Raw genomic sequence first — 27,342 nt, 5'->3', positions numbered from 1 at the left:
GAATAAATGTTTTTCATGTTCTCAAGTACACAACTGACATGTTTCTGCTGGTTAACACTAACGCGTCCCGGCTGCAGAAATCCCTACGGCCAAGGGAAGAGAGAATGAAAACTCTTTAATTTGAAAAGTCTATTTAGCGGTCCTCTGGATTTTGTAGCCCACATTGGTGTTTTTGTGCGTGGTTATTCTTCCTGGTTATAAATGGGTAGGGACACCCGGGGCGTTTTGCAGATAAGGCCAGCTATGTTTTGAAGCGATTTCCACAAGACTTGAAATAATACATTAGAAATAGATCATCATGGGGGAAACTCTGGGAGCTGAAGTCTACCCATCTTAAGAAAAGATTGACAGGTCTGAATTGCAGAAATCAAGAGGATCCTTAGGGAGCAGCTGAAAGATAGAAAGGCTTTGTTGCCCTCTAACGGTCATCTAGTATATATAGAATTTGGAAAAAATGTATTTTTGCTTGGTGGAGAAACACTTTGTCCTGTTTTAGGACACAGCCAAATAATACATTTTATAGAAGTATTATTCTAGCTGATTTCATCTTTCTTCTCCTAGCAAAGTGTTTTCTTTTTTCCCCCTTTTTTTTTTTGCTCCACACCCAACTGCATATATCAGGAATATTCCATTTCCTAGTAATTAACTTTATGCTCCATACACTTGAACTAAGTCTATCATTTGGATTGGTTGATTTAGATTTGGGTGTGTTTTATCAAGATTATCTCAATTGTTGCATAGCTAGCATATTTAGACCTCTGTGATGTTTCTGACTGGGCACTTGAATTATTTTCTGTGGGATGAAGACACTGTGGAAAGAATGTGTCTAAATACTGCCTGCATTGATAGTCAACAATGATCTTCTCTACATGCCTTCAATATCTTTTGGAAGAATGGCTTCTTAACAATCTTCTTTATATAGTTGTTTACTCAGTGCTGCTGCTTGTTGTTATATTATTTGCTGTTCCACTTACCATCGTATTATTTTTTTATGTTTCTGCTTTATTCCTCCTCCTGTATGAAAGGACTCACAAACTGAATGGAAATTATTCCAGTAATATATGGGATCCCGTGAGGCTAATAATAGCAATCATATTGGATGGATATGGAAGATTATGGCATGGTAAGCAAATGTGTATTAGTGAGAAACTTAGATTCTCTTACAGAATTATCTACATTTGTTGGATCATATCAGCATAACTGTATTTACCGAGATAATCGATGTTTAACACAGTATTGTGTATCCATAAATTATTCACCTAATAAATGTATATGGCTGCCTATATCACTGAACATGATTCTGGATAGTGAATAGCCAACAGTTAAAACAATAACTGTAACAATTATTAAAACAAAAAACTTTGTAGCTAGTTATTATTAGCTAGTCCTCCAATTGTCAATATGCATTATAAAAAAGCACTAAAATTGGGAACATTGACCAACATCCAGAGTGTGCTCAAAAATAATGTTAGTATTTAATACATTTTACTTATTTCTTAAATATTTGTGTCACTTTACTTTATATGTCTTGTTTCTTTGGATTTTGTTGTTAGTTGTTTGAAGGATCAGAAATTGCCCAGCCCTGCAGGGCTGGTCAATTACTGATCCTTCAAATAATGTCAAATTTCAGTTCCTAATGGTTGCAAATCTAATAGTGAATCACGGTGCGTGTTAAGTGTGCCGCCAGGTCAAGATGGAGTTAAGTCTCATATCGGTCATCTACCACAGGTACCATAATATGCCTACTGTTATAATTAGTTCTGCCTTTTTGTTACTTGAGAAATGCCATTGCACTGAGAGGAAAAAGAGACTCCTGTTTTGTTTTGCCTTTCAACTTCTACTAAACCAATATGATTGGCTATTATGATTCAGTAACAGAGCCAAAGACAGTATAGCCTTCATTATATCATAAGATGCTTGGAAGGAGAGACTTGCCACAAACATAAACATGCCAGCAGTGTAATTTTATTTCACATTTTTTTAGTAGAAAACATTTGCATTTTGGTACAAAACAGAAAGATGGAAGAGGCTTTTGCTACTTAGCCAACCAACCAACACCAAATGGTTGATTATTTTCAGTGCTCTGCTTTTGGCCAGGAGGAGGGGTCATTACCTGTCTTTGTAAGGGCTACGGATTTATAAATGCATCTACTCCCCTCCTATCTTGTGGTGTGATTACAAATACAAATTACAGCATCCTTGTTAGTGTCAACTGACAAGGATGCTCCAATTGTTGAGTCTGAACACTTGAGCAACAGGCTTGTTATCTGCAGATGCTGAAGTTTATGCACCACAGGGTAGCCTTTTCCCTACTGCCAAGTATTCCTTATTTCTAGCACAGGAATCCATCATTGAAAGCATCTCATAAGAATTCTGCTGTGGGTGCTCTGATTAAAGAAGTGAAGCAGTAATATTTGCTGGTTCTTCCCTCTCTGTAAAATCTGTAGCAACAATGTTGTTGGAAGGTGAGAGCAGGGCAGATACAAATTCTGGATAGATCTTGGGATGTAAAAAGACCAGTTAATTGAAGAAAATGCCTTCTCTCTTGCTCAGTCACTGGAATGTTTCAGTGAATGAATTTTTGGAAAACCGTTTCTTAAATGGTTAACACTTCCACAAGTTATCATACTAGACATGTGCAATACAGTTTTCTTAGCAATGTTACAGAAGTTGTATTACTGATGTTCTAAGAGATGCCTAATTTTTCTGGAGCAGACTACAGCTCTGGAATTTCCTATTAGTTTCCACTTAAGTACTAATTAGGTCTAATCAGCCAACGTCAGTTAGGTGCCACCACTTGCTATGACTCCATAAATGAAAGAAGTTCTTAATTCCACAGAAAACATACTCTTAATTCAAACTATATTTGACTATAGATGGAAGCTTTCAGTACATAGAAATTTCAGGCAGTTGTTTGATTGTGACTATGGCATTTACTAGTTAATCACATCTAAAATTTGATATTCTGCAATAGAATCATTCATGTGGTAAATGTGCATGGCATTTTAATTAGTGCATTACTGATTTATATAGCATAATATGGAATAATCGTTGATTTATACTTTGCATTTCAAACAGGATATGAGCTACACGGCATTGAAAACATACCAGATGGGCCAGGGTTAATTATTTATTACCATGGAGCAGTTCCTATGGACTACTTGTGTTTTCTCGCTAAAATTTTTATTCTGAAGCGCAAGTGTTGTTATTCACTAGCAGATGATTGTGTTTTCATATTTCCAGGTGATTTTTATAAGTTATATTAATATATATGATGGTAAAACATTTCATTCAATTTGTTTTTCCAAATTTTAGGAAGCTTGAAATATGGATTTTTATATGATCAGTTTCCTGTGTTGATAGCCAGAATCTGTCAAAAGTTCTCAAAACTTATTTTAGAGAACACTTTCTATTTGCTAGAAATTGTTAGCTAGTATTAGTGATTTAGAAGCGTGTTAAACAAAAGAGTAGGAAAAAAGTATTTACTTCTATGGAATCATATTCTTATCTATGTATGAAACTAACAGTTCTATATAAGCTTCTGGCATAATCTAGCCAGTTCTTAGAATTAGTTGCTCATGAAAAGAAAATGAACTAATAGAGAATATGTCCTTAGTAGAAGTGTTACACACAACCTAACCCCAAAGAAACACACTGCGGTTATGGATGTTTTGCAGAACCACTATTGATGAACTGAGTTATTAGCGCACAGAACACATGAAACAAACCCTTAGAGTGACCTGAACTGATTTTAGGGGTAGTATGCATTGCTCCTTCTTTCCCGTTTTCTTTTAGGAGGTCCCAGTACAGATGATGATGATGTATTAAACTTGCACGTCATCTGACACTTCCTTATGCTACTAATCCCTGCTAGTCTGACTGTGATCTGTGTTCTATAAGAAAATATCCAAACAGTCTAATGCCTTTATTTCGTTTCAACAAACAAGCAACAAAATTGCTTATAAATGATGATAGGTAGTGTAGGCATAATGGACCTCATCTTGCAATGGCATAGTGCTGAATTGCTCTTTTATACGCTATATTAAATCAATTAGGCTCATTTAAAAACTACACACTTCTGTGTAAATTTCAAATTCTCCATGCAGGTACATAGTTAGGCAACACAGTAACAAAGTAGTATAAAATTATGTTTTAGTCTGTTTTTCAAATCTACACAATTTTTGTATTACAGATTAATTTTCAGTGTCTTAATAAATTATTTCACAGTATAAATTCTGAAAATGCTTTTATTTGGCGAAATATATGAAATATTTCCATAATGACTTGCATGTTTTAAAAATAATTTCAACTTTTAACATAGAAAATTAATTGAAAGTATGTCATTTAATTGAAAGTATGTTATTAATTGAAAGTATATGTTCATATAACTAGTATTTCAGTCTTCAGGTGAAATTAAAAATTAAAATAAATGCAGATTTCTTTCTCCTTACATACAACCCCAATCAGATCCACACACTTTAAAATTCTGATTTGATCCCCTCTATTACCTTAAGGTAAAGCATTAATTCAACTTCATAGATCTTTACACCTAGCATATTATGTTGTAATCTTGCGCTTTCTTTCAGGTGTTCAAGTGTTAACTGGTGTGACTGGTATTATTCAAAATAAAAAGGAAGAGTGTTTAAATGTTCTCAAGAAAGGCAAGCTACTTGGAATTTCTCCAGGAGGAACGAGAGAAGCACTCTTTAGTGATAAATCATACAAGCTCATATGGCATAAGCGTAAAGGTTTCGCTCAGTTAGCTGTAGATATGAAAGTGGTAAGTATGGTGTTCATATCATTATTAAATTTTTGCTGATTACATTTTATCGGACAGAACATGATGCTAACCAACTGGAAAACTTAGCTTTTTAGTGAATAATATGATAAGTTTTTTTCTGAAGATAACAGCTGACAAAGTATATTTACTGTAACTGTTGTTAAGTAAAGTAGTAGTAGCCTAGTTCATATATCCTAATTTTGGAACAAAAGGGAATAGTTTTTGACTTAATTCTTCATAGCCATGACAGCAAAACTCTTTTCCTTCAATTAATGTAGGTCCATACTATACCTCCCCTGTTGCTTATATAATATCTTCTTGACTTTACTGCTATGAAAGAAAATACTGTTCTTCCCTTATCTTAATGATAAATATTTCAAATATTTTCTTAATATTCAATTATTTAGTAAACAACTACATTTTTTATATTTTAACCCTCTGTTTAGATATTCATTCAGTTAAAAAATGGAAGTACTGACCTATTCCAAAGATTTATTATTACATAATTGTCATTTTGTGTATACATAATGTGATTGAACCAGGTATCCAGTATGGAGGGAAAGTTCAAAAATATCAGAAGGGGCCATATTAGAATGTTTAATAAAACTAATCATGCAAATAGAAATTGTTAAAAAAAAAACAGTGGTACCTTGGTGTTAACTGCTTTGAAACTTATCTAATTTGGTTACCAATACATTTTGATTTGAAAATTTTGTCCTGGTACTCATTGTTTGTTTGTTACTTAACACACAAATTTAAGACACAAGTGTAGGCTGCCTTATGACTCACTTTATTATTCCTTATGGAAAAAAATGTTTGGTAGTCATCATTTCTGGTACTCATTACACCTCCCAAGTAGCGATGTACAGAACTTGGAGAGAAAATTAAGTCTCACACAATTGGGTCCTTTTCACTCAGATTCCTAGCATTTCAAATCTTTTCTGTTACCTGGGTTTTTTTTTTCATTCTATCCCTTCAGATTCAGTATTCTGTATTTTTTAATAATCAAGAAGAGGCATTTTAATATTATTCAATCATTTACAGTTCACTTTATTTTTATACAAAAATAAATATACTAAGTTTATCTGTACAGTGCAACAAGACTATCTTTCTTGTTAGAACAGAGAATCTATCTTGCATTAAAGTGGGACTTCGTTTCCATTTGTAATACTCTGGCCAAAATGACCAGCTGACTTTACCATACCAAATGCTGCATTTGTCACAAGCATTACTAAAACTGATAATCTAATTTTTATCATCGCCTTATTTAAAAGCATTATGTAAAATTCTCAATTGACCATGGCAGGATGGATAGGGAAGTTCAGTATCTATGGGCCTATCTGGGACTGATTGTAGCACATAGAAAACAGTCACTTGGATGAAAGAGGAATAAATGAAATCTTCTGTGTTCTGTTTGCGTAGTCTAAACGTCAGGTCCTGTCTAGTGTAGTTGATCCATGCTTTTATGAATCTATTGCCTAGCCCTAGTGACTATTGTCCTGCTATAATCGATGCTTCAATGCAAGTAGCATTGCCCTCAGCTGTGAGCTGTTGCCTTCAGCACCTCAGCACCTCAGCTATCAATGGTACATCCCATGTAGGGTTTTGCCTTGCCATGTCACTGAAGACTGGTAAGGCATACACATTGATTGTGTATATCTTGTTCTTCCCATTGAGTTGGCTCTTAAGGACCTGCGTTTTATCCTTTGGTGGTACTTAAATGCTGCTGTCCTCTTTGCCTGTCCTGTGATTCCCATGTAATTGTGGGGGTACCAAGTACTTGTAACTAGTCTGAATGTTTGCTCTCTGACGTGCTGGTAGTTCCACCCTATCAGTTTTAAACTACCTTCCTTCTCTTTTCTACCATGCCGTAGCTTTCTTGTAAATGCACAACACAAGGGGTCAGAAGTGAATTCTTCTGCAGCAGTAATGGATGCTAGAGTCAAAGGTTTGATTAAAACAAAAAACAAGCATTTTAAAAAACTTTCTGTTTATTTATTAAAAGGTTTATTAAACCTTCTTTACAGTGTTTACACTGTTTTACACTAATTATTGTTGCACCGTAAAACAGAATCAGCAAAAGACTGGAAGACCAGTTGCAACATTACTGAGCAATCCTTACAGAATAGTGCTTTTTTTGATATTAGCTTCTTCTTCTTCCTCTTCTTCTTTTTTAAAAAGATGCTCTGGTGTCATTGCCAAACTTGAGGCTTCCTGGCAAAGTGGAAATCAAAGGCAATGCGTTCATCAAGGATTTCTTAACAGCAAGGATTACATGACAGCAATTAGCTACCATGAAAAAGAGATCACCTAGAAAATAGCATTGTACTAGGCAGTGGCTAGAGCAGATTTGATTGAATTGCATAATACATTTACATTCAGGGATTAAGAAAGCAACGCCTTTTAAATCCTATTGCAGAAATTTGAGGCTTGTTATGGGCCATAAAAAAGTAAGGTAATAAAAGTTTTATCTTCAGATTACATCTACCTAATAAAACAAAATACTTGAATGATTAGTAAGAGTAAATATTTTGATAGTGCTATATTGATTGCATTGTTGAATAAAGATCAAATTATTTTGGCCCTAAGAAATGAGAGTGTTTGTCTCTTAAAGAAACCAGATTGTCCCTACAAAATGCTACTGATACACATTTAGTGGTAGAAATTTACAATTTAAAGGTATTGAAACAACAAATACTTATGGGGAAAAAAGGAGAACAAAACTGTAATCCAACCCTCTGCTCAAACATTACATGCTCTGATCCTCAAATATATGTTCAGATAGAAAAAGACCATCCAGATTGCGGTTTGGTACAAATGACTTTATCGTAATAGAAGAAAGTTTAATCTCCAATATAAGAAGAGAGACTAATTAACACTCCTCTCAGAATCCAACTATTTTTGACACTTCAGTGATAAGGCTTTGATCTCATATTTTTCAGAGTATGAGACAAGTGAGTGGAGAGAGAAAAAGAAAAAACAAAGAAAAAGTTGACTTATAAAGGTATCTACAAAAAATTAAATCCTAGTGAAAGCAAAAGCCCCACAGTTCCAAAACTCCAAAGTTATAGACGGAAAAGAAAAAGAAGAAAAACAAAAACAAAAGATAGGCACACAGCTGGTGTTGTTTCTTCTTAGGAGGTAATTGTTATCACCACTCTGTTTACCAAGTCTCTAGACATTGTCCAAGGCCATTCCCTTCTAATCTCCCTCTTTCTGTTCTTTAGCTAGTATATTTCCTCTGGTACCACTAGATGACACTATCGTTTATTTCCACTGTTCAGTTAATGGGGAAAAAAGAAGCAGTCTCAGAGTTTCAAATTGAAAATAGCTAACATCCTTCAGTACAGCTTCAGCACATTGGTTCGCTGGTTGTGAACAAGCATGCAAGCGCCTTGTTGGGACTGAAAAGCAGCTTCTAAAGCACATCTGATCGTTGCAGGGAGCTGCAATTAGTACGGCAGGAAAGCGCAGAAGAGATAAGAGAAGGCAGCAGCTGTTCCAGATTGCCATTTTGGACTCCACGCCTCGAATTTTCAGTCTCCAAACGCTCCAATTGCCCCCCAAAACGTGACACACAGAAATGGTGATCGGTGGCGATGTACTCTGGCAATCCCAACAGCCTTGAATGGGTCTCAAATGGAGCATTTGGAGGCTGAAAACACGAGGCCCGGAGCCCAAACATGCAAGCCATTGTCTGTGGCAATCTCTGCAGACAGGAAGAGGACATGCTGCGGTCGAAGGGTGGGGGGTGGCGGGTGAGTGGGGCTATATTCGGAGTATAAGCCCAAATTTTCAATCTCTTGGGGAGGGGAAAGTGCGTCTTATACTCCGAAAAATACGGTCATGTGAAAGCATAGAATGAAGACAACCAATGGGCTATGAGGTGGGCAACAAATCCCAGAGGCTTATTAAAGAGGTTTATGAAATAAATGAGGCCATGTGCAAATACTAACTTCTTAGTAGAAGAAATGTTTATGTTAAAAGAGTCAAAAGACAGTCAAGCAGGACTTATCAGTATTTTTAGAAAATAGCAAATGGGCATGCCATGAACCCAAAATTCCAGTCTATTATTGTACATTTCTAGAAACTTGTTTAGACAGACCTCTCATAACTTTTCTTAGAAAAGAAATGAAAAAGAAATGTATGTGGTCACTCATCTTATCAAATAACTGGGTGGCTAGTTAAGTGCTAAATGGTTTAACATAGGTATGTTTCTCAACAAAGCAATGGAATGGTAGAGATGATGGTGCAGAAGCAAACCTTGGATTCTAGAGAGTATCATAAGGTTGTAGGCAGGTGTGGGTTACTGCTTTGCACACATGCTTGATGCACGCAGTGCGTGCATGCACAGTGCAATTAAAATTGTTCTGCGCTGCACAGAACTGAAAAACAAGATGGTGGCACTGACAGCGCCGACTGGGGATCTGGTTCGTGGGCCTGGCAGGCCCGGGTCACTGCCAGTTCCAGTGACCCAGGCCGCCAAACCACTACCACTTTGGCCGAAGCAGTAGGAACCCACCATTGGTTGTGGACTGCAATTTTAAAAAGTCCCATTGTTATAAATAGGCCTTTTGGTGACTTGTCATGTCCACATGGAAGCTATTTTCTGAATGTGCAACAGGAAACTTTTATGAAAATATATACTGCAAATGTTCAAATTTCCTGTGTGCCATTGGTCCTAAAAAAGTTCCTTATTTTTTCTGGGTTACATTATTGCTTCCATTTTAGAAGGAGTACTGCATGTTCTATATTTATCTGAGTTTACCTTTATAATTTGTGCTTGAAAAAAAGCCATTCTGGTTCATGAGATGCATACTACATAGAAGGAAGTGTGAATAACCAAATATATTATGGATATTGAGCAAGACAAATGTGAAATATAATCCAGAACTCCCTGTAACATGATTGAGTAATTGATTGATATTGAATTTGGGTGGATATTTAATGTGACTGCAATCCAAACATTACTAAATTATATTCAACTCTTAGTTTAAGACCATAACAAAATGTCCATTTTCTCTCCAAAAGAAAAGGGAAAATAGAAAAAGGAGTTTTCATAACCTTGGAAGCAGCCAGATGTCATTGTTTGTATATATTTGTGTTTTCCTTTCTTTTTCTTTATTCTTTTCTATCCTTATTCTCTTTTTACTCTTTATCTTTTCTTGATCCTTAGTTTATGCTGTTGTTTTTATGTGTATGCTTTGCAAAATGTAATAAAATTATTTGACCCGACATCACTACATTATGATTGTTGTTGTTTTAAGCATATAGAAATTGAAGATTATGAGGCTGAAAGGCAGAGTCCTTAAGTATTAAGAAAAACTATGGTCGATCAGTGATAATAATTAGGCATATCCTAAGTGCAGGTTGAGTTAGAAAAGATAGGAATGTGTTGTGGCCCAGCAGGAGCCGTTGGAGCTGCCACCAGTCTCCAACAGCGAGGATCCCTATGAGTCCGGTCTGGAGGATGTGGAGGACCCTGGGCAGGGTTCTGACTCCGAGCAGGGATCAGAGAGGCTGGTCGGCCACCAGGAGGCGCCTGAGGCATGGAGCAGTGGTGAAAGCCAAAGGAAGGGGGCTCCTGATGTCATGCCTTGGAGCAGTGGGGAGGAGTCATGGGACAGTGAGTCAGACATCAGCAGTGAGTTGTTAGATGCTCATTACCGGCGCGCTAACAGGCGTAAGGAGCAATTGCGCAGTTACAGGAAGTAATTGCTCTCAGCTTCTGATAATTAGACTCCTCTCCAGACTATAAAAGGACTGCTTGTGCACACTGCTTGTGCAGAAGTCAACACAGGAACTATTGTGGGAGTACAGTCTTGTGAGCGTGGCAGGATGGATAACTGCTATTGCGTGTCAGTGCCGGAGGGTTCTGAAGGTCGAGTTGTGTTGGATTGCTGCCAAGGATATGTCTGTCTGTGCAATAAACCTCATGAAGTATCTTTGGCTCAGAGTGTGTCTGTGATTGCGGGGGAAGAGCGGGGTCAGAACAGGAATGTTAGGCATGTGCATCAGAACTAAGCAAGATCAGTAAGAAATTATGATACCTGCTCTGTGAAAAGACCTCAGTGAATCAAAATAAGGGGCGCTTAATGTTTATCTCAACCTTTGTGCAAAGAGTAGCTTAAAATGGTGAGGAACCTGGCTCCTCACATACATATTCAAAACAGCCACATGTGCCTCTTGGACCAATTCTTCACCTTCTAAAATTTTTATAATGATGTTTTTTTATAATTTTAAAACTTTTAATTTTAAATTATTCTGATTTTAATGTTTCATTGTATTGAAGATATTGTGTACTGGCCAGAGCCCCTGTACAAGGGAAATGGGAAATTAAGGACTATGAAGTACAGGTAGTCCTTGACTTATGACCAGAATTGAGTCCAAAACTTCTGTTGCCAAGCAAGACAGTTGTTAAATGAGCTTTGCCCCACTTTACAACTTTCTTTGCCCCAGTTGTTAAGTGAATCACTGCAGTTCTTAAGTTAGTAACACGGTTGTTAAGTGAATCTGGCTTCCTCATTGACTTTGCTTGTCAGAAGGTCGCCAATGGTGATCACATGACCCTGGGACATTGCAAACATCATAAATATGAGCCAGTTGCCAAATGTCTTATTTTTGATCATGTGACCATGGGGTTGTTGCAATGGTTGTAAGTGTGAAAACTGTCCCAAGACACTTTTTTACGTTCCATTGTAACTTCAAACAGTCACTAAACGAATTGTTGTAAGTTGAAAGACTCCCTGTATAAATAAATAAATTAAATAGGGGCTGATGGTCTCTTAATACTTTAATATAATTATTTTTTATAAAAAAAGTATCTCTTTTTTTTTCTTTAGCCTATTATACCCATGTGTACACAAAATGTTCGAGAAGGATATTGGATCTTTGGGCAATCAAGTAAGGCATACTTATATTGCATATTTTAATTTGAAAATTATTTGTTGTTCAGTGTATAGCTCTATGTTTTGCATAGCATTTAGAGTGTATAAGACACAGAGAGGTTCCTAGCCCCACTCTCTTTGGGAAGCAGAGTTTAACTGAGCTCACGGTTGAGTCCACTAGTGTAATAAAGTAATAAATTATTGTACTTTTAATTGCCTTGATGAAGAACACTTTTCTTGGGAAACTAAAACAACATATTGCATAATACACAGTCATCTCTACGCTTCGTATGTGAAGAAAGAGGTTTTCTTGAATTATAATACAAGTGCTGAGTTTGTTCTTTAGCTTCACCCCATTCCAAACAATTAGGAGCATTTTAGATTGTCATAGGATCTGCAAAACAATAGCTGCTTTGTTTACCCTTTTCTCTATTTGGAAAATGAAGAGGGAAGAAGGAAATCTGCACAATAATTATAGCTTTTAATCACAGGTGTGATAGGCATCAAGGTTTCTCCAGAGTGCCTTGCAAAGAGATGTTGTAACCCTATTACAATTTGCTACAACCTGTTCTCTGCTTATTGCTGATAACTGAAGAGCAATATTTGAAACAAAAATGTAGCGAAGTGAAGTATGTCAAGCGCGGTAAATCAGAAGCCAAGTTGGTTCAAATGAATAAGGTTTATTGTAGGCTAATACTCTCTAAAAATCTGAACTACTAACGGTTGAATTGAATTCAAGTGGGCTGGACTTAGATCCCTTGCGGGCATAAAGGGGCTCGAGACTGATGATAAACTTGACCTCTCCCTCGGGTTCAGTCTGTAATCTCCTACATCTATTCACCTGTGATTGATACAGTATATTGAATTTCTTCCAGTCCTTTTAATTAATTCTTTACATCCCAGGTATCTTATTCATTCATCCATACCCTGAACTCATCATTTTATGCTATAAATTGTTAATCTGCTTTCTGTTTTGTTAGAACTTAGTTGTAGCATTCCCATACAGAATTTTTGTGGCAGTCTGAAATCAGAACCAAATTTATCAGTTCTGACAGAGTTAACTAAGTTATTACTAGCTCCAGCATCCTGGTATGCAATGTCTTTTCATTTGAATCTTTGCACTGTTGGTAAGTTCTGATTAGCTTGTTACCTCTTGCAGAAATCTTTCCTTACTTTGTTGTTAACTTGATCAGATTATTGACACACTCCTTCAGTATTTAGAATGCAATTAATTTGACCCTGGAGGCTTAAATTCATTCCAAATAAATTCCCTGACCATGTTTCTTTGAGTTTCAAGCTACCTACCTTCTTTGTTCTCTTTTTTTAAATGGTGTTGTGAAACATGTCCTTTTGTTGGAAATGAAGAAAACAAAAGACATATTCAATAGCACTCTTCTCTGTTAGTATTTTTCTGTTTTACAATGTGTGTGTGTTTCATTTTTACTATTTTTATACATATTTTTCCCTTTTTATAAAAACTATTTTATTTCTTGATTTTATTGTAGATATGTTTTCTACTTTTTTTTAAATAAAGACTCTGCTCTATTTCTTGAGTACTTATAAACAGTGCCACAAAAGAAAAACCACTATTTTCCTGCCTCTTGTGGAGTTATAAAAAATACTATAGAATAAATTTTTGCATGAAAAAATAACAAAGCCATGGGGAAAGAGTCTAGTAACATTGTTACCTGCAATGTCTATGCAATGTTTGTATTCCTATCTATGGAGGATTCAACTGACACTAGCAATAGGTGTAAATTGGTTAGATTAGTGAAGAAAAGGCAAAATTTGAAGGCAAGTCAAGCCACAGAAATTCCTGACACACCCATACTAGATGCTTTGTTTATTTATCAGATTCATTTGCCACCCATCTTATGGTTTAGGCAAGTTTCAGTAGTGAATTTGAAGAACATAATGAACTGTTAAAATCAGAAGTGTCTATCCAAACAAGAGGAAGGATAAGGGTACTATGTCAGGTAAAGAACAGAAAGATTGAGAAGGCAACCCAAGCCTTCTCTAAAAGTACGCAGTCAATTTCATATTGTCCCCCAGGAAGGAAACATACAGACAGATGAAGAAAAGACTTTCTCAAATGTTTCAGTGATAAGAAGTAAGGTTTCACTAACAAGAAATAAAGTACTGTAGCTCAGACTTTCCCAAAGAAAAAAGGCATATGTTGGTAATCGATGACTCACTATTCAGAGGAATAAGTCATCAATTTGTAGACCAGACAATTTCTTAAGGGAAGTATGTTGTTTACCAGGTGCAAAGATTAAAAATGTGACAGAAATAATCAAGCTCACAGATTGCTATCTCTTTCTCCTCATTCATGTTGGGCCAAATGATACAACTAAGAGTCTAAAAACAATTTCAATGAACGATGGGCAATTAGGCAGGAAAGCAAAAGAGACAGGAGTACAGGTGGTGCTTTCATCTGTCAACAGATGAAAAAAGTTTACATCCAATGAGGGAATATAGTAGAAGTAAATTTATGGCTAAAGAATGTACCATGTAGAGCAGCGCCCACCAACTGGTGGTCCATGGACCACTGGTGGTCCGCAAGAAAATTTTAGGGGTCTGCAGAAAAATTATTTGCATTTTTTACATTGCACTAAATACTCTTTATCTTTTTTTAAAATTCATATTGGTGGTCCACGGGATTTAAAATTATGAATTAAATCCTCACTTAAGTAGGAAAAACCAAATGCAATAGGTACAGAATAAGTTATACGTCCCTCAATAATAGTAACTGTGAGAGAAAATCTTAAGGGTCCTGGGGGAACATCAGTAAAGTATGAGCAGAAATGTAGTGCAGGTACCAATAAAGGCCAATGCAATCCTAGACTGCATCAACAGAGAAATAACATAAAGTTTATGAGAAATGATAATACCGTTCCATACTGCTCTAGGAATACTGTATCCAGTTCTGGTTGTCAAATACAAATGAGATTGCGAGACCCTAGAAACAATGAAGCAAAGAAGATGATAAAAGGTCTGAAGGCTAAATGATATGATGACCAGCAGAGGGCGCTAGGTACCGTATGTCTAGTGTACCAAAGAAAAGGATTAACGGGGATATGATAACAGTCTTCTAGTACTAGAGAAAAAAGAGAATTGACTCTAAAGCACCAGAGGGCAGGATAAGAAATAAGTGGATGGTTGTTAAATAGATGTCTGGTAGGCGGGAGGTATCATCACATTTATTCATGTTGTAGGGATGTTTTTCTATTTTGATGGCTTCCATAATTATTCTCTAGTTGAAGTGTTCAGTTTTGGAGATTAATTTGGTTCCTTAAAAATAGAATAGAAATAGTTTGGTTCCTTCAAATATAGAATAGAAATAGAAATAGAAAAACACTCCCACAACATGAATAAATGTTACGACACCTCCTGCCTACCAGACATTTGGAAACCAGCCCTAGTCAACAAACGAGCCCCATTCACCACCCAGGTCGTTACAACACAAAAGAACAATGGACACACAGCCAGCACCTCAGCCACACAGGATGATACGAAACAACCGACCAATGTACTAACATCAACTCCATCTACCAGTCAGGATGCAACTACGCAGCCAATCAACTCACAACAACAAAGCCAGCACTCCACACCACCCACCAAGACGGCAGCTCCGACCATGCTTTATGTGTACGACGAAGCCGAAAACACCAGCCTGAAGATGGCGAGTAGGATCTTGCCGAAACGTTGCCAAGACAATCTCAATCTTGCACAGAAAAAGACCCGAATACTACAAGACCATCATATATATATGCTTTTCCCATGTAAGATTGAGATTGTCTTGGCAACGTTTCAGCGAGGCCACACTCGCCATCCTCAGGCTGGTGTTTTTGGTTTAAAGCATGGTCGGAGCTGCCATCTTTCTATAAATCTTGGTGGGTGGGTGTGGAGTGCTGGCTTTGTTTCAGTAAGTGGATTGATTGGATGTGTGGCTGTATCATGATTGGTAGATGGTGCTGATTGGTGCTGGCTGTGCGTGCGTTGTTGTTTTGTGTTGTAACGGCCTGGGTGACGGGTGGGGCTCGTTTGTTGACTAGGACTGTTTTCCAGATGTCTGGTAGGTGGAAGGTATCGTCACGTTTATTCATGTTGTGGGGGTGTTTCTCTATTTCTATAGCTTCCATAATTATTCTCTTGTTGAAGTGTTCAGTTTTGGAGATTAACCTGGTTCCTTCAAAATTAATTTCATTTCCTGTAGCTTTAAGGTGCTAGAAAAGGGTGAAAGTGTGACCTCGTCGAAACATCGCCAAGATATGTGTGTGTGTGTGTATGTATATGTATATGTATACACTTCCTCTCTTTTATCAGGACTGATAGTACCAGTGGCTCCTATCATACTGGTTCATGCTATGCCTAGTAACCAAAACTACTGATATTTCTCAACTATAAATTACTGCTGATAAAATTGTTGCTTCACTGTTGTTATTGAAAGATCCTAATCTTGTCTACATTTCTCAATCTCTACTTCTTTATTAACAGTAACTCAGTGTACAGAAAATCACACTTTGATAGCAGATAATCTGATGTGCTGAAAAAGAAAGGCATCCTCAGGTTATCAACAGCACTCCTGATATTATCTGTAGATCTTTAAAATTACATTTTTAATTTTAAAATTACTAAAATCTAGCAGCTGAAAAGATTACCATGCCCTGACTTAGAAGAATTGCTGTTGACAGTTTTCATCTTAAATTATACTAATAAAGTAAAATCAAGTACAGAAGGGTTATGTTCTTGAAACAGAATTCTCAATGCTAGGCAAATTTATAATTCTTGTAGTTCCTGTGAAGAAAAAAGTATGATTTAAGGCACAAACAAGTAACTAAAGTGATCTTAGAATCAGATTCTATTTCTCACAGATTTCTAGGTTGAATCTGTAAGCATATATATATAACATTATTTTAAAAACAGCAGTTTAAGTACTCATATTTTGAGGGAGGGAAAGAAAAAGTAAATCATATTAGAATGAATAAATATATGCATTGCTGTCCGTGGGATTTTTTTTCCTTTGCAGAGTATTTCCATAATTACTATTTAGTTTAACTGCCTGTGTAATAAAATATTTAGCTAAAAAAACTCAGTCTTTGGAATCTATAGATAGAGGAATCAGGCATGGTATATGGGCATCTGCTATTTCAAATGTTAACAAAGAGAACAAAAATATCCAGAGGAAGCATTAGATCAGAGGTGGGGAACTGTGGCTCTTTTGCGACTTGTGGACTTCAACTCCCAGAATTCCAGAACCAACATAGCTGCCTCAGGAATTCTGGGAGTTGAAGTCCACAAGTCGCAAAAGAGCCACAGTTCCCCACCCCTGCATTAGATGAATTAAGCTTTGCCTGAGGAACGGGATAGAAAGACAGTTTTCCTTATGCCCCTTTTCTCGTTGGTTCCTTTTGTTTGGAAAAAATATATCCCTACTCTATCTGACTGGTGCAGCCTGTGAACCATGGTACAAAACTGAACAATGTAAAAAGAATGTGTGTGTGTGTCTGTCTGTATCTATCTATCTATCTATCTATCTATCTATCTATCATCTATCTATCTATCTATCTATCATCTATCTATCTATCTATCTATCTATCTATCTATCTATCTATCTATCTATCTATCTATCTCTATCTCTCTATCTCTATCTATTGCTGAAGCCCAATGTCTATAAAAGCTTTTCATAAAAACTTCCAATTGTGAAATAAACAGCCAACATACAACCCAGGAAATAGAGAATATGGTTTGTTACAGCAATTTTTTCCTATGTTAATCTGCTGCAGATTCCTTATTCTCCAGCTGAAACAATGGATTTTGTTAAACCCTTATTTAAGGGAGTGACTTTGGGATACAATACTCAATAGAAACCCCTGTATTTTAATTTTTTGCTTGCCAGAAACTGTGTGTGTGTGTGTGTGTGTGTGTGTGTGTGTGTGTGTTTCCGTCCGTATGCATGCAGGTGTATATAATTTTTATTTAAATAAATAGCTTTATGACTATTTTGCAGCTAAAGAGTCACGATAGTTCTGTTGAGTGATTCCAATAAAATGTAGTTTAGATATTTAAACTGATTCAAATAATGTATTGGTTTTAACTTTTTTTTTCTTTCACAGGAGTTTTAGCTAGGCGGCTATATGAATATAGTCGGATTCCCTTCCTTCCAGTGTGTGGTGGATTTCCAGTCAAATTTCGTACTTACATTGGAGAGCCCATTCTGTATAATCCAAATGTAACTACTGAGGAATTGGCTGAGAAGGTATCATTTATTTATCAGTTTAAACATCTTCAATTCCTGCGTAATTGTCAACAAACATTTCTATTTTAAATTAATGTATTACATTAATTTAATGTCTCAGAGCTTTTTATAAGACTACTATAATTCAAATTATTCCTGGCAAGGTATTTTCTTTTTTGTATTTTCAAAACAGTGCAAGTAAAATCCAGTAGTGGCCAAATTCTATTACTAAATTGTGGAAATTATATTTAGTGGCATTAATCTTAAAACAGTTTGGTGCTTACAACCAGATAGCTTCAAATAAAACCAGCCAAAATATTTTAGATGACGTTATATTCTTTGAATAGATTGGCAAGTTCTAGCTATTGTGGGTTCTAAACATTATTTATTTTATTTTATCATTTTTATTATTTTTTCAATGCCTATAGCTGCCCATTTCATTCTGACTCTGGGCAACTCAAGAAATAGATTACGGTTAAAACACTAAAACATTTTAAAATAATAAGAAACAATAAAAACATCAAAAATATACATAGCAGCTGAAATTCTTAGCCAGTTAGCAATAAAATCAGGAAACAGGGCCCTTAACACATTCAGGGCCCCAGGTTTATTTATAGATTAATGTTATGATTGATAGATTAATGTATCATGCTATTGTGCTGTCAGAAATTTATAGTCTAGTTGTTTTGGCATATAATGTCCTATAGCACTGTCCCAAGGGAACGAGTTGAAACAGTTTAGGTTCAGGATGTGAGGGCTCAGTAGATATATTTTCAGTTCCCTTCTGATCTGCGCAATATACATGTTTTCTCTGGAAGGTAGGCTGGTTGCAGTTGTTTTTCCTGCAGTCTTAACTATATGTTGGAAAATGTACCTGTCCTGCTTAGTTGTTCTACCAAACCGATATAAAAGTACAAACGATAGACTCAATAATTCCTCTGTAAAACTGTTATCAACAGCTCCTGGGGCAGCCCAAACTTCCTGAACTGACGCAGGGAGAATGCTCTTTATTGAGCTTTTTTAATAATGGTTCTAATATTAAATGTTCACTTCAAGTCCTTGGATTATAGAACTACAAAACCTGAAGGACTGTACTGCTGATACGTTTCTGTTGAATATAGCAAGAGGTGGTAGAATTGAAGGGCTTTAGTTAATTTAAAAATATATAAAAATGGCTCTGTGTGTGTATGTTCCAGCATATCTCTGGAACTCCTCAAGCAGTTTCACCCAAACATGGTACATAGATGACTTTCTCTCTGGAAAAAAATACTGTGGTAAGACACCCCTAACACCCCTCAGGGTATGTGTTCTGTTAAGATACAGCATGTTGTGCCTTAAAATGGCTTCTACTGTATTCCCGTAAAATGATTTCTACTGTACAGCGCAGTGGAGTTGCCATGGTAACGACTTCACAGTACTCCACAAGAGGGCTCCCTCTGGTAAAGGGGAAAATCCAACTTAGAGCCGAGAGAGTTCACTGTGCCACAGACATCCGGGTGTGAGTCCCTTGTCGTGAGATGGGGCCCAGGGAGGCAGTTGGGCCTGCTGATAGTATACCTGGCTCCTCGCTATACGTCAGCGGCCCTGCCTGAACTCCTCGAGCTGATCTCATCGGTGGCGGTTGAGACCCCCAAACTGTTAGTGATGGGGGATTTTAATCTGCCGTCGATGGGAGAAGCGTCTGAGGGGGTTCGGGAGTTCATGGCTTCCATGACAGCCATGGACCTGACCCAGTTAATTCAGGGCCCTACTCACGAGGGAGGCCACACGCTGGACCTTGTCTTTGTCTCTGGCCAGTGGATGAGTGATCTGGGAATAGGGGATCTAGCCATTATTCCCCTGTCATGGTCGGATCACTCACTTCTCCGGCTTGACTTCCCTGGTGCTACCCCCCACCGCGAGGAGGCGGAACCGGAAGGCACTAGATGGTTCCGCCCCAAGCGCCTGATGGAACCAGATAGGTTCCAGACGGAGCTTGGGCCACCTCCTGTGGATCTGACCCGCCCTCGAGTAGAGGACCTGGTGGACGAATGGAATAGTGCGACTACCGGGGCCCTAGACGGGGTGGCGCCTTTGCGGCCTCTCCTGCGGCGACGAACCACCCTGGCCCCTTGGTTTACTGAGGAGCTAAGGGTGATGAAACGCCACAAGAGACGCCTAGAGAGTCGTTGGAGATCCTCCCGTTCCGAATTTGACCGAGCACAGGCACGAGCCTATTTGAGGACGTACCTTGTGGCATTAAGAGCGGCCAAACGTCAATATTGTGCCGCTCTTATTGCGTCCGCAGATAACCGCCCTGCCGCCCTGTTTCGGGTGACTCGCTCCCTCTTGTTTGAGAGACCGCGGGAAGCCCCTTTACAGGGCAGAGCAGAGGAGTTTGGGAAATATCTACAGGACAAAGTCGCTCAAATCCGGATGGGATGGGCCCCTTTCAGTGGTCCAGTAGAGACGCCCGTGGCGAGTCTTGAGGGACCGCTTTGGGAGGAGTTTGACTCGGTTGCCATCGAGGATTTGGACAGGTTGCGTGGACGTCTGCGACCCACTACATGTTTATTGGACCCGTGTCCCTCCTGGCTTGTACTGGCATCCTGGGAGGTTACGCGCGACTGGCTCCTGGGCCTAGTGAACGCCTCGTTGGGTGAGGGGTCTCTACCGGCCGCCTTGAAAGAGGCGGTGGTGAGGCCCCTGCTCAAGAAGCCTTCCCTGGACCCAACGGACCTAGCCAATTATCGTCCTGTCTCCAACCTTCCTTTTTTAGCGAAGGTTGTAGAGAGTGTGGTGGTACAGCAGTTCCCACGTCACCTGGAGGAAAATGATTATCTAGACCCGCGCCAGTCTGGCTTCCGACCCGGGCACAGCACGGAGACGGCCTTGGTCGCATTGGTTGATGATCTCTGGAGGGCCAGAGATAGGGGTTGTTCCTCTATCCTGGTCCTATTAGATCTCTCGGCAGCGTTCGATACCATCGACCATGGTATCCTGTTGCACCGGCTAGAGGGGCTGGGAGTCAGGGGCACCGTCTTACGGTGGTTTGGCTCCTACCTCTCTGACCGGACGCAACGTGTGTTGGCAGGGGAGCAGAGTTCGACCCGGAGGTCACTCACATGTGGAGTGCCACAGGGATCGGTGCTCTCGCCTCTCCTGTTCAACACATACATGAAACCGCTGGGCGAGATCATCCGTGGTTTTGGGGTGGGATATCATCTGTATGCTGATGATACTCAGCTATACATTTCCACCCCGAACCACCCCAATGAGGCCGTCGAAATGATGTCCCGGTGTTTGGAGGCCGTACGGGTCTGGATGGATGGCAACCGACTAAAACTCAACCCTTCCAAGACGGAGTGGCTGTGGCTTCCGGCTCCCCGGTTCAACCAGGTGCTCCCATCCCTGGCCATTGGAGGCGTGCAACTAGCCCCCATGGAACAGGTGCGCAATTTGGGTGTCCTCCTAGACGCCCGGCTGTCCATGGATGACCATGTAACAGCCGTGGCAAGGGGGGCGTTCCATCAGGTCCGCCTGATGCGCCAATTGCGCCCCTTATTGGACCGGGATGCCCTACGCACAGTCACCCATGCGCTAGTGACGTCTCGCCTGGACTACTGCAATGCTCTCTACATGGGGCTTCCCTTGAGATGCACTCGGAGACTACAGTTGGTCCAGAACGCGGCCGCGCGGGTGATTATGGGGAGGACTAGATACTCCCCTGTAACACCTCTCCTGCGCTAGCTGCACTGGCTTCCTGTGGTCTTCCGAGTGCGTTTCAAGGTTTTGATGATGATCTTTAAAGCGCTTCATGGCATAGGACCTAGTTACATGCAGGATCGCATCCTGCCCCACACATCCCTACGACCAATTCGCTCACACAGAGAGGGACTTCTCCGGGTGCCGTCCGCCAAACAGTGTCGGGGGGCGACACCCAGGAGCAGAGCCTTCTCTGTGATGGGCCCAGCCCTGTGGAATGACCTCCCCCGTGACATCAGGATTATTTCCGATCTCCGCTCCTTCCGTGTACAGTTGAAGACCCACCTCTTTCAATTATCTGGCCTGGTTCAACCGTAATTTTTTCATATTCCTCCTGACTGTCTTTTTTAAATTTTAAATTTTTATTGTATATTGGGTTTTTATTAACGGGGTATGTTAATGGTTTTAATTTGTCTAAATGTTTTAATCTATTACCTCCTCCGTGCATGTATGTCTTTGTATATATGTATGTTTATATATGTCTTAGTGTGCGCGCCCCGAGTCCTGCCTGGAAGGGGAGCGGCTAATAAATTCAAATTTATTATTATTATTATTATAACTTTATAAATTATGTTTGGACCGGACATTTCCCCCCGTATAAATAAATACCTGGGCAATGCCAGGTTATTGGCTAGTTTAAAAATAAAAAAAGAATATAGAAGAGTTGTAATCTGATAGACCTTATTTAGTCTAGATCTGGGAATTGGAAGGGATCCCCACATCCTTTCTCAAGATATTTCTCGCCTGTATACTTTTCTATAAGAATAAAAAAGTTAAACAGCAGCTATAATTTTATACAATGCCTCCCATTGTTCCGAGCCTTTTGGTGACACAGAATAGATCGGGACTAAATAGTATTTGGATTTGAGAGTACCAAGGTTGTAGCTTTCATAAATTTAGCATTTATTCTTCTAGTGAATCCTTAATACCAATATAATTGTGATAATGAATCATTTCTTCCTTTTTTAAATTTTCATTTTCAGACCCAAATTGCACTCCAGTCATTAATTAGAAAGCACCAGCAAATTCCTGGAAGCATCTGTCAGGCTTTATTGGAAAGATTTCACAAAGAAAAGAAAAAGGAGTAAATTGGTCAAATGTTATGATTAGGCCAAGTGAGACAACATACTGCTAATTAGGAGTTTGACAATCATACAGGATATAATTTTTTAAAATTTATATTATTTTCTAATTTAGTATTGTACTTTTTTTGGCAAAGAAAGGATAAAGTATTATGCGGTTTTTCATTTGCATGAAAAAAGCACTTCATAAGGCTTTTAAAACATGATTTTATTTCAAGGTTGAAATGTTACTTAGAAACTGGTGTGTTTATAGGTAGGTCATGCTTAGTGCATACAATACTAGACTTAGTATGAGTTGTAATTTGAGAAGTTGCATATAAGTAGATCCAAAATTCCGTTAAGGTGAAGTTACACATGTGCAATTGGGGTGGAGATTTTAGACACTCTTCATCTTCATATGTGCAAAATGGATAAAAGGCAGATTCTGTCAAAGAAAAACAGTGTGAGTGTAATTAGAACAAATATTTTCCATAATTGAATGACATGAACATAATCATAGCAATCCTAAATTAGGATGAATTTAGGGAAGAATTATTTTGTGTTTGCTTTTAATAAATGTGATTTATATACCAATATATGAATTTCAATGCAGCCATTTCATTGGATTCATTAATCACACTAATCAATATTCTTTAGACTGATTTGGTTCCTTGGCTGCTATTTATATTGTGCATTTCACTACTGTATTGTTTTTAAACATTGTAAACCATCCAGAATTACTAATGTGAGATAGGCAGTTGTATAAATCTTAAGAAATATATTTTTAAAAATATTAAAATTATATTGAACAAGATGGCATTTGTGTTGTGCTTCACTGCAATATGTATTGGAGTGGACCTGTCAATATATATTTAATGGTAAAGAATTTCACTATTGGGTTTTTGTGAAACAGGCAATCTTTGTAGGCTATCTTGAAGCAATATTTCACCAGGCATTTTTAACAAAGTAAATTTTTAATATTTAGAGTGGAAGGAAATTTTGTTTGTATCAAACATGTTCAAACTGATGGTCTGTCTGGATAAACATGTAGAGCAGGATGGTAGAAAACATGGTCTGCATGCAGCTCATCAACCATATTTTTTTTAATAATAAAAAGATAATTCACCCTCATGAAGGATCTGCAACCATTGTCACAAAGACACATTGCTCCAACACCTCCAGGCCTTACCAATGCCGCCAGCTCTGTTGCTGCTCCACCAGCTATCAGACAATTACAGGTAGTCCCCGACTTACAGCAGTTCACTTACTGACCAAATTTACAACACTGAAAAAATTAAATTATGCTGTTTTTCACACTTATCACTATGGTGGCATCCCTATGGTCACATGATCAAAATCCAGACACTTGGGAACTGACTCACATTTATGACCGTTGCAGTGTCCCCGGGTCATGTGATTTTCTTTTGTGACCTTCTGACAAGCAAAGTGAATGGGAAAACCCAGATTTGCTTAACAATTGTGTTACTAATCTGACAACTGAAATGATTCATTTAACAACTGGGACAAGAAAGGTCATAAAATGGGGGAAAATTCACTTAAATGTTTCACTTAGCAACAAATGTTTTGGGCTCAATTGTAGTCATAAATCAAGGACTACCTATAATTGGCATACCAGCTATTTCTTTGCAGAAAGCTAATATTTTTAATTAATTAACATGGCCCTTTTCCATCTACAACTTGAGTAACTCTGGTGCAGTGGGTTGTGCAAATAGTCTTAAGATTGGACTTCAACAGATGTTTTGACTAATAAATGAATAAAAACACTGAAATAAATTAAATAAAAATATTGGTATGGAAACCAATCTGATATAAACTACTTTCAGTGAAAACTGACGTTGGGCTTTGTTTTTGTTAGAAATCCAAATTTGATCTGCAATACCATGTTACTAGAAGCAATGCAACCAAATCCGAATGGATTAACAAACCAAAATCTCAAAAAGACTTATGTAATTCATGAGCATACAAAAACTAATATTCAATAGTTTTAGAAAACAAATAATAAAAGGAACTTCTGATGAACTGCCAAAACATTAGAATAACACAAACACACAAACCCATATACGCACAACTGTCTTCCACAAACATGCTTTTCTTTTGCATTTATACGTGTCCTATAATTTAAGCCCTTCATGATATTTCATAGACTACCTTTCAGGAGCCGACTTTTATACTATATTTTTGAAAATTAAAAGGAACTTCCTCTTTAAGTAGTCTGACTTCAGTTTCAGTTCAGTCATCCAAACCTCTTTGATCTTCCATCAAGTAAAACAGAGGGGTAGAGTTTAATATTAAGCTACACATTTCCAAACACTGATAAAGATGTAAATCCTCTTGTTCAACTTGAGGCTCAAAGATAAGCAGATTTAAAGACATATTTCAAAAAAATATGTATGCATATTTATATTTTTAAACCTAAAAGTCAGTGCCCAGATAAATTACATTAAATGTTTGAATTGGTAGAGATGACAGCTTCAAAAATGTAAATTTGCTGGTAATTTTAATAGTGACGATGAAGATGAAAATTTTCTTTACAGCATCATGACAGCCAATACACAGGTACATTATGGCCCATAACAATAAAATGATTCATGGAATATCATCACAAAGCTTCGCCTAGAAGGAAAGCTTAAGAAACATGGACCCAGGCTTTGGTGGGAAAATTTGTAATGAGAGGTGTTTGGGTATGCAGATGATATTACCCAAATTTCCTTGAATAGCACTATTATCAATTCAGAGCAGACTTTTAAAAAGTGGTGAAGAAATGTCTGATAGCACAGAGGAAGGAAATATGTTAACACTAACCTTACACCCAGGAGTGAAATGTACTTTACCTTTGCTACCAGTTTGCAAATGTGAGCACAAGCATTAGAGCTGTATTAGAATGTATGACACCCAGCTGCCACTTTTCACACATTGATTTATTTTTTAAAAAAATAATGAAAAACAACTTGTTGGGGAGGAAAAGAGGGGAAATGGGTCTTCTCATCCCTCTCCCTACCTTCTCAGAAGTACAGATTGCAGAATGCTTTACCTGGAACTCCCATTCCCTCCTCTCCTATCCTTGTTGGCTTATAGATCAAAGCTCTGAGCAGAGTTTATGTCTCTCTGCCTAACTATCCTTGCAAGCCATTCAGGACATGTCAGAAGTCTACTAGTAGATATTTGGATATGTACGGAAAAACCATGTAATAAAACACGGACCGGCAGGTCTTTTGATACAGATTATACCAATATCTTCCCTTCTGTTCCCGCAACCCATGGTTAGTTGGACAAATGATGATGATGATGATGATGGAGACATTCCTGCAGCATCTCAGGTGACCGCTAAGGACAGCAGCTTACACACCTAAACTTACTATATTTTGCTAGAGACCTTTATTAGGCAGTCATTCATGTTCAGCAGTAGCACTTTGAAGTAGAACCAGAAAAGGGGGACGATGGTGTTCTAGTCATAGTTATGCGGGCATCTTCTTGCGTCTTAGAGCAATTTAAAATGTAGACAAGATGGACGTTTTTAGGCTCATCTGCTTCATTCTGAACTGTACCAGTTTTACTCATTCAAGTAAGGGTCTTTGTCCAGAAACAACTGTATAAGCAACAGAAGACATTTTAATCTGAAATACATGCATACAGAATATTGTGCATCAGAAAGCAAAGACGAAATATAAAAAGAGATGAAAAGGACCATCCCCAAATATAACACAAGGGTCATAAACTTTGCATTTTGCTATATAATATTACGCCTCGGCAAGCAAAAGCTTCAATCAAATGGGAAAAAAAAACAGGAAGTGCCACAAAACAAAACGAGCATGCGCCAGTCTTGTCTTGCTTTCGGCAGCGTCCGGGGACCTCGAGCTTGATAGAGCCATAATATTGTAGAGTAACAAGGGGAGGGACTGTGGAATTACTCTAATTCACCGGGTCCGATCTGTATTTTGTGTATTCGCTGAAAGAGGCCGCCTGCTTCCTGATTCGGAGTCGCCTGTACAGGGTGATTACATAGCAGGCAAAGTACTTAATTTCCTTAAACCACAATTTGGTGAAACCACGGATTGTCTTTGTCATGCTTTCATTTCAACTGCGGAGCAACGGGGCGGCGCCAACAACTTTGTAGAAGGATACAGCTGGAATGGGGAAAACTGGTATGCTGCCTTGGGGCTTGTGGGGAAAGGCGAGATATCGGGGTTATTCGTTCATTTAATTCGGTTTCACTCCGCTGTCCACCACCCCCTTTGTAGAAAGACAGTGGGCACCTACTTATGGCGGAGCTGCAGCCCGCAACTCGAGCAGCCGACCCCTCCGAGACGCGCGCTCGCGGGTCCCCTTTGGGAAGCGCGGTAGGGTCGTAGGCTGGCTGGGCTTCAAAGGATCCTCGGTGCCCTTCGAAGCGCACATTCCCATTGCCGCCCTTCTGGCAGTGGGGAGCAAAAGCAGAAGGGAAGCTGGGGTCTTTCCTGCCTTTAAAAGAGGGCGAAGGGGACGGACGGACCGGACTTCCTGGCTGGACTGTCCCGGGTTAGCTGAATGCTGGCGGTGAGAGGGAGAGCGCGGGCATTGGGTTCTTTTTGGCTGACCGGCGTCGTTGCACCCACTGTGGCCAAAGCCCCCCCC

General features: G+C 38.6%; 1 protein-coding gene across 1 annotated transcript; it reads left to right on the top strand.

Annotated features, from left to right (window-relative positions):
• The first annotated feature begins 314 nt into the window (after positions 1 to 314).
• Positions 315 to 23,504, top strand: LOC309390918 (DGAT1/2-independent enzyme synthesizing storage lipids-like). The gene is made up of 6 exons (XM_081950811.1): positions 315 to 1,123; positions 3,079 to 3,243; positions 4,587 to 4,780; positions 11,623 to 11,683; positions 17,784 to 17,926; positions 22,633 to 23,504. Exons 1-6 carry the CDS (start codon positions 856 to 858, stop codon positions 22,735 to 22,737), a joined length of 936 nt encoding a protein of 311 aa, XP_081806937.1. The 5' UTR covers positions 315 to 855; the 3' UTR covers positions 22,738 to 23,504.
• Positions 23,505 to 27,342: the final 3,838 nt, after the last annotated feature.

Source organism: Natrix helvetica (assembly GCF_964273705.1).
Source record: "Natrix helvetica genome assembly, chromosome: 4".
Lineage (NCBI taxonomy): Eukaryota > Metazoa > Chordata > Lepidosauria > Squamata > Natricidae > Natrix > Natrix helvetica.
This window is presented reverse-complemented; position numbering and strand designations above follow the sequence as displayed.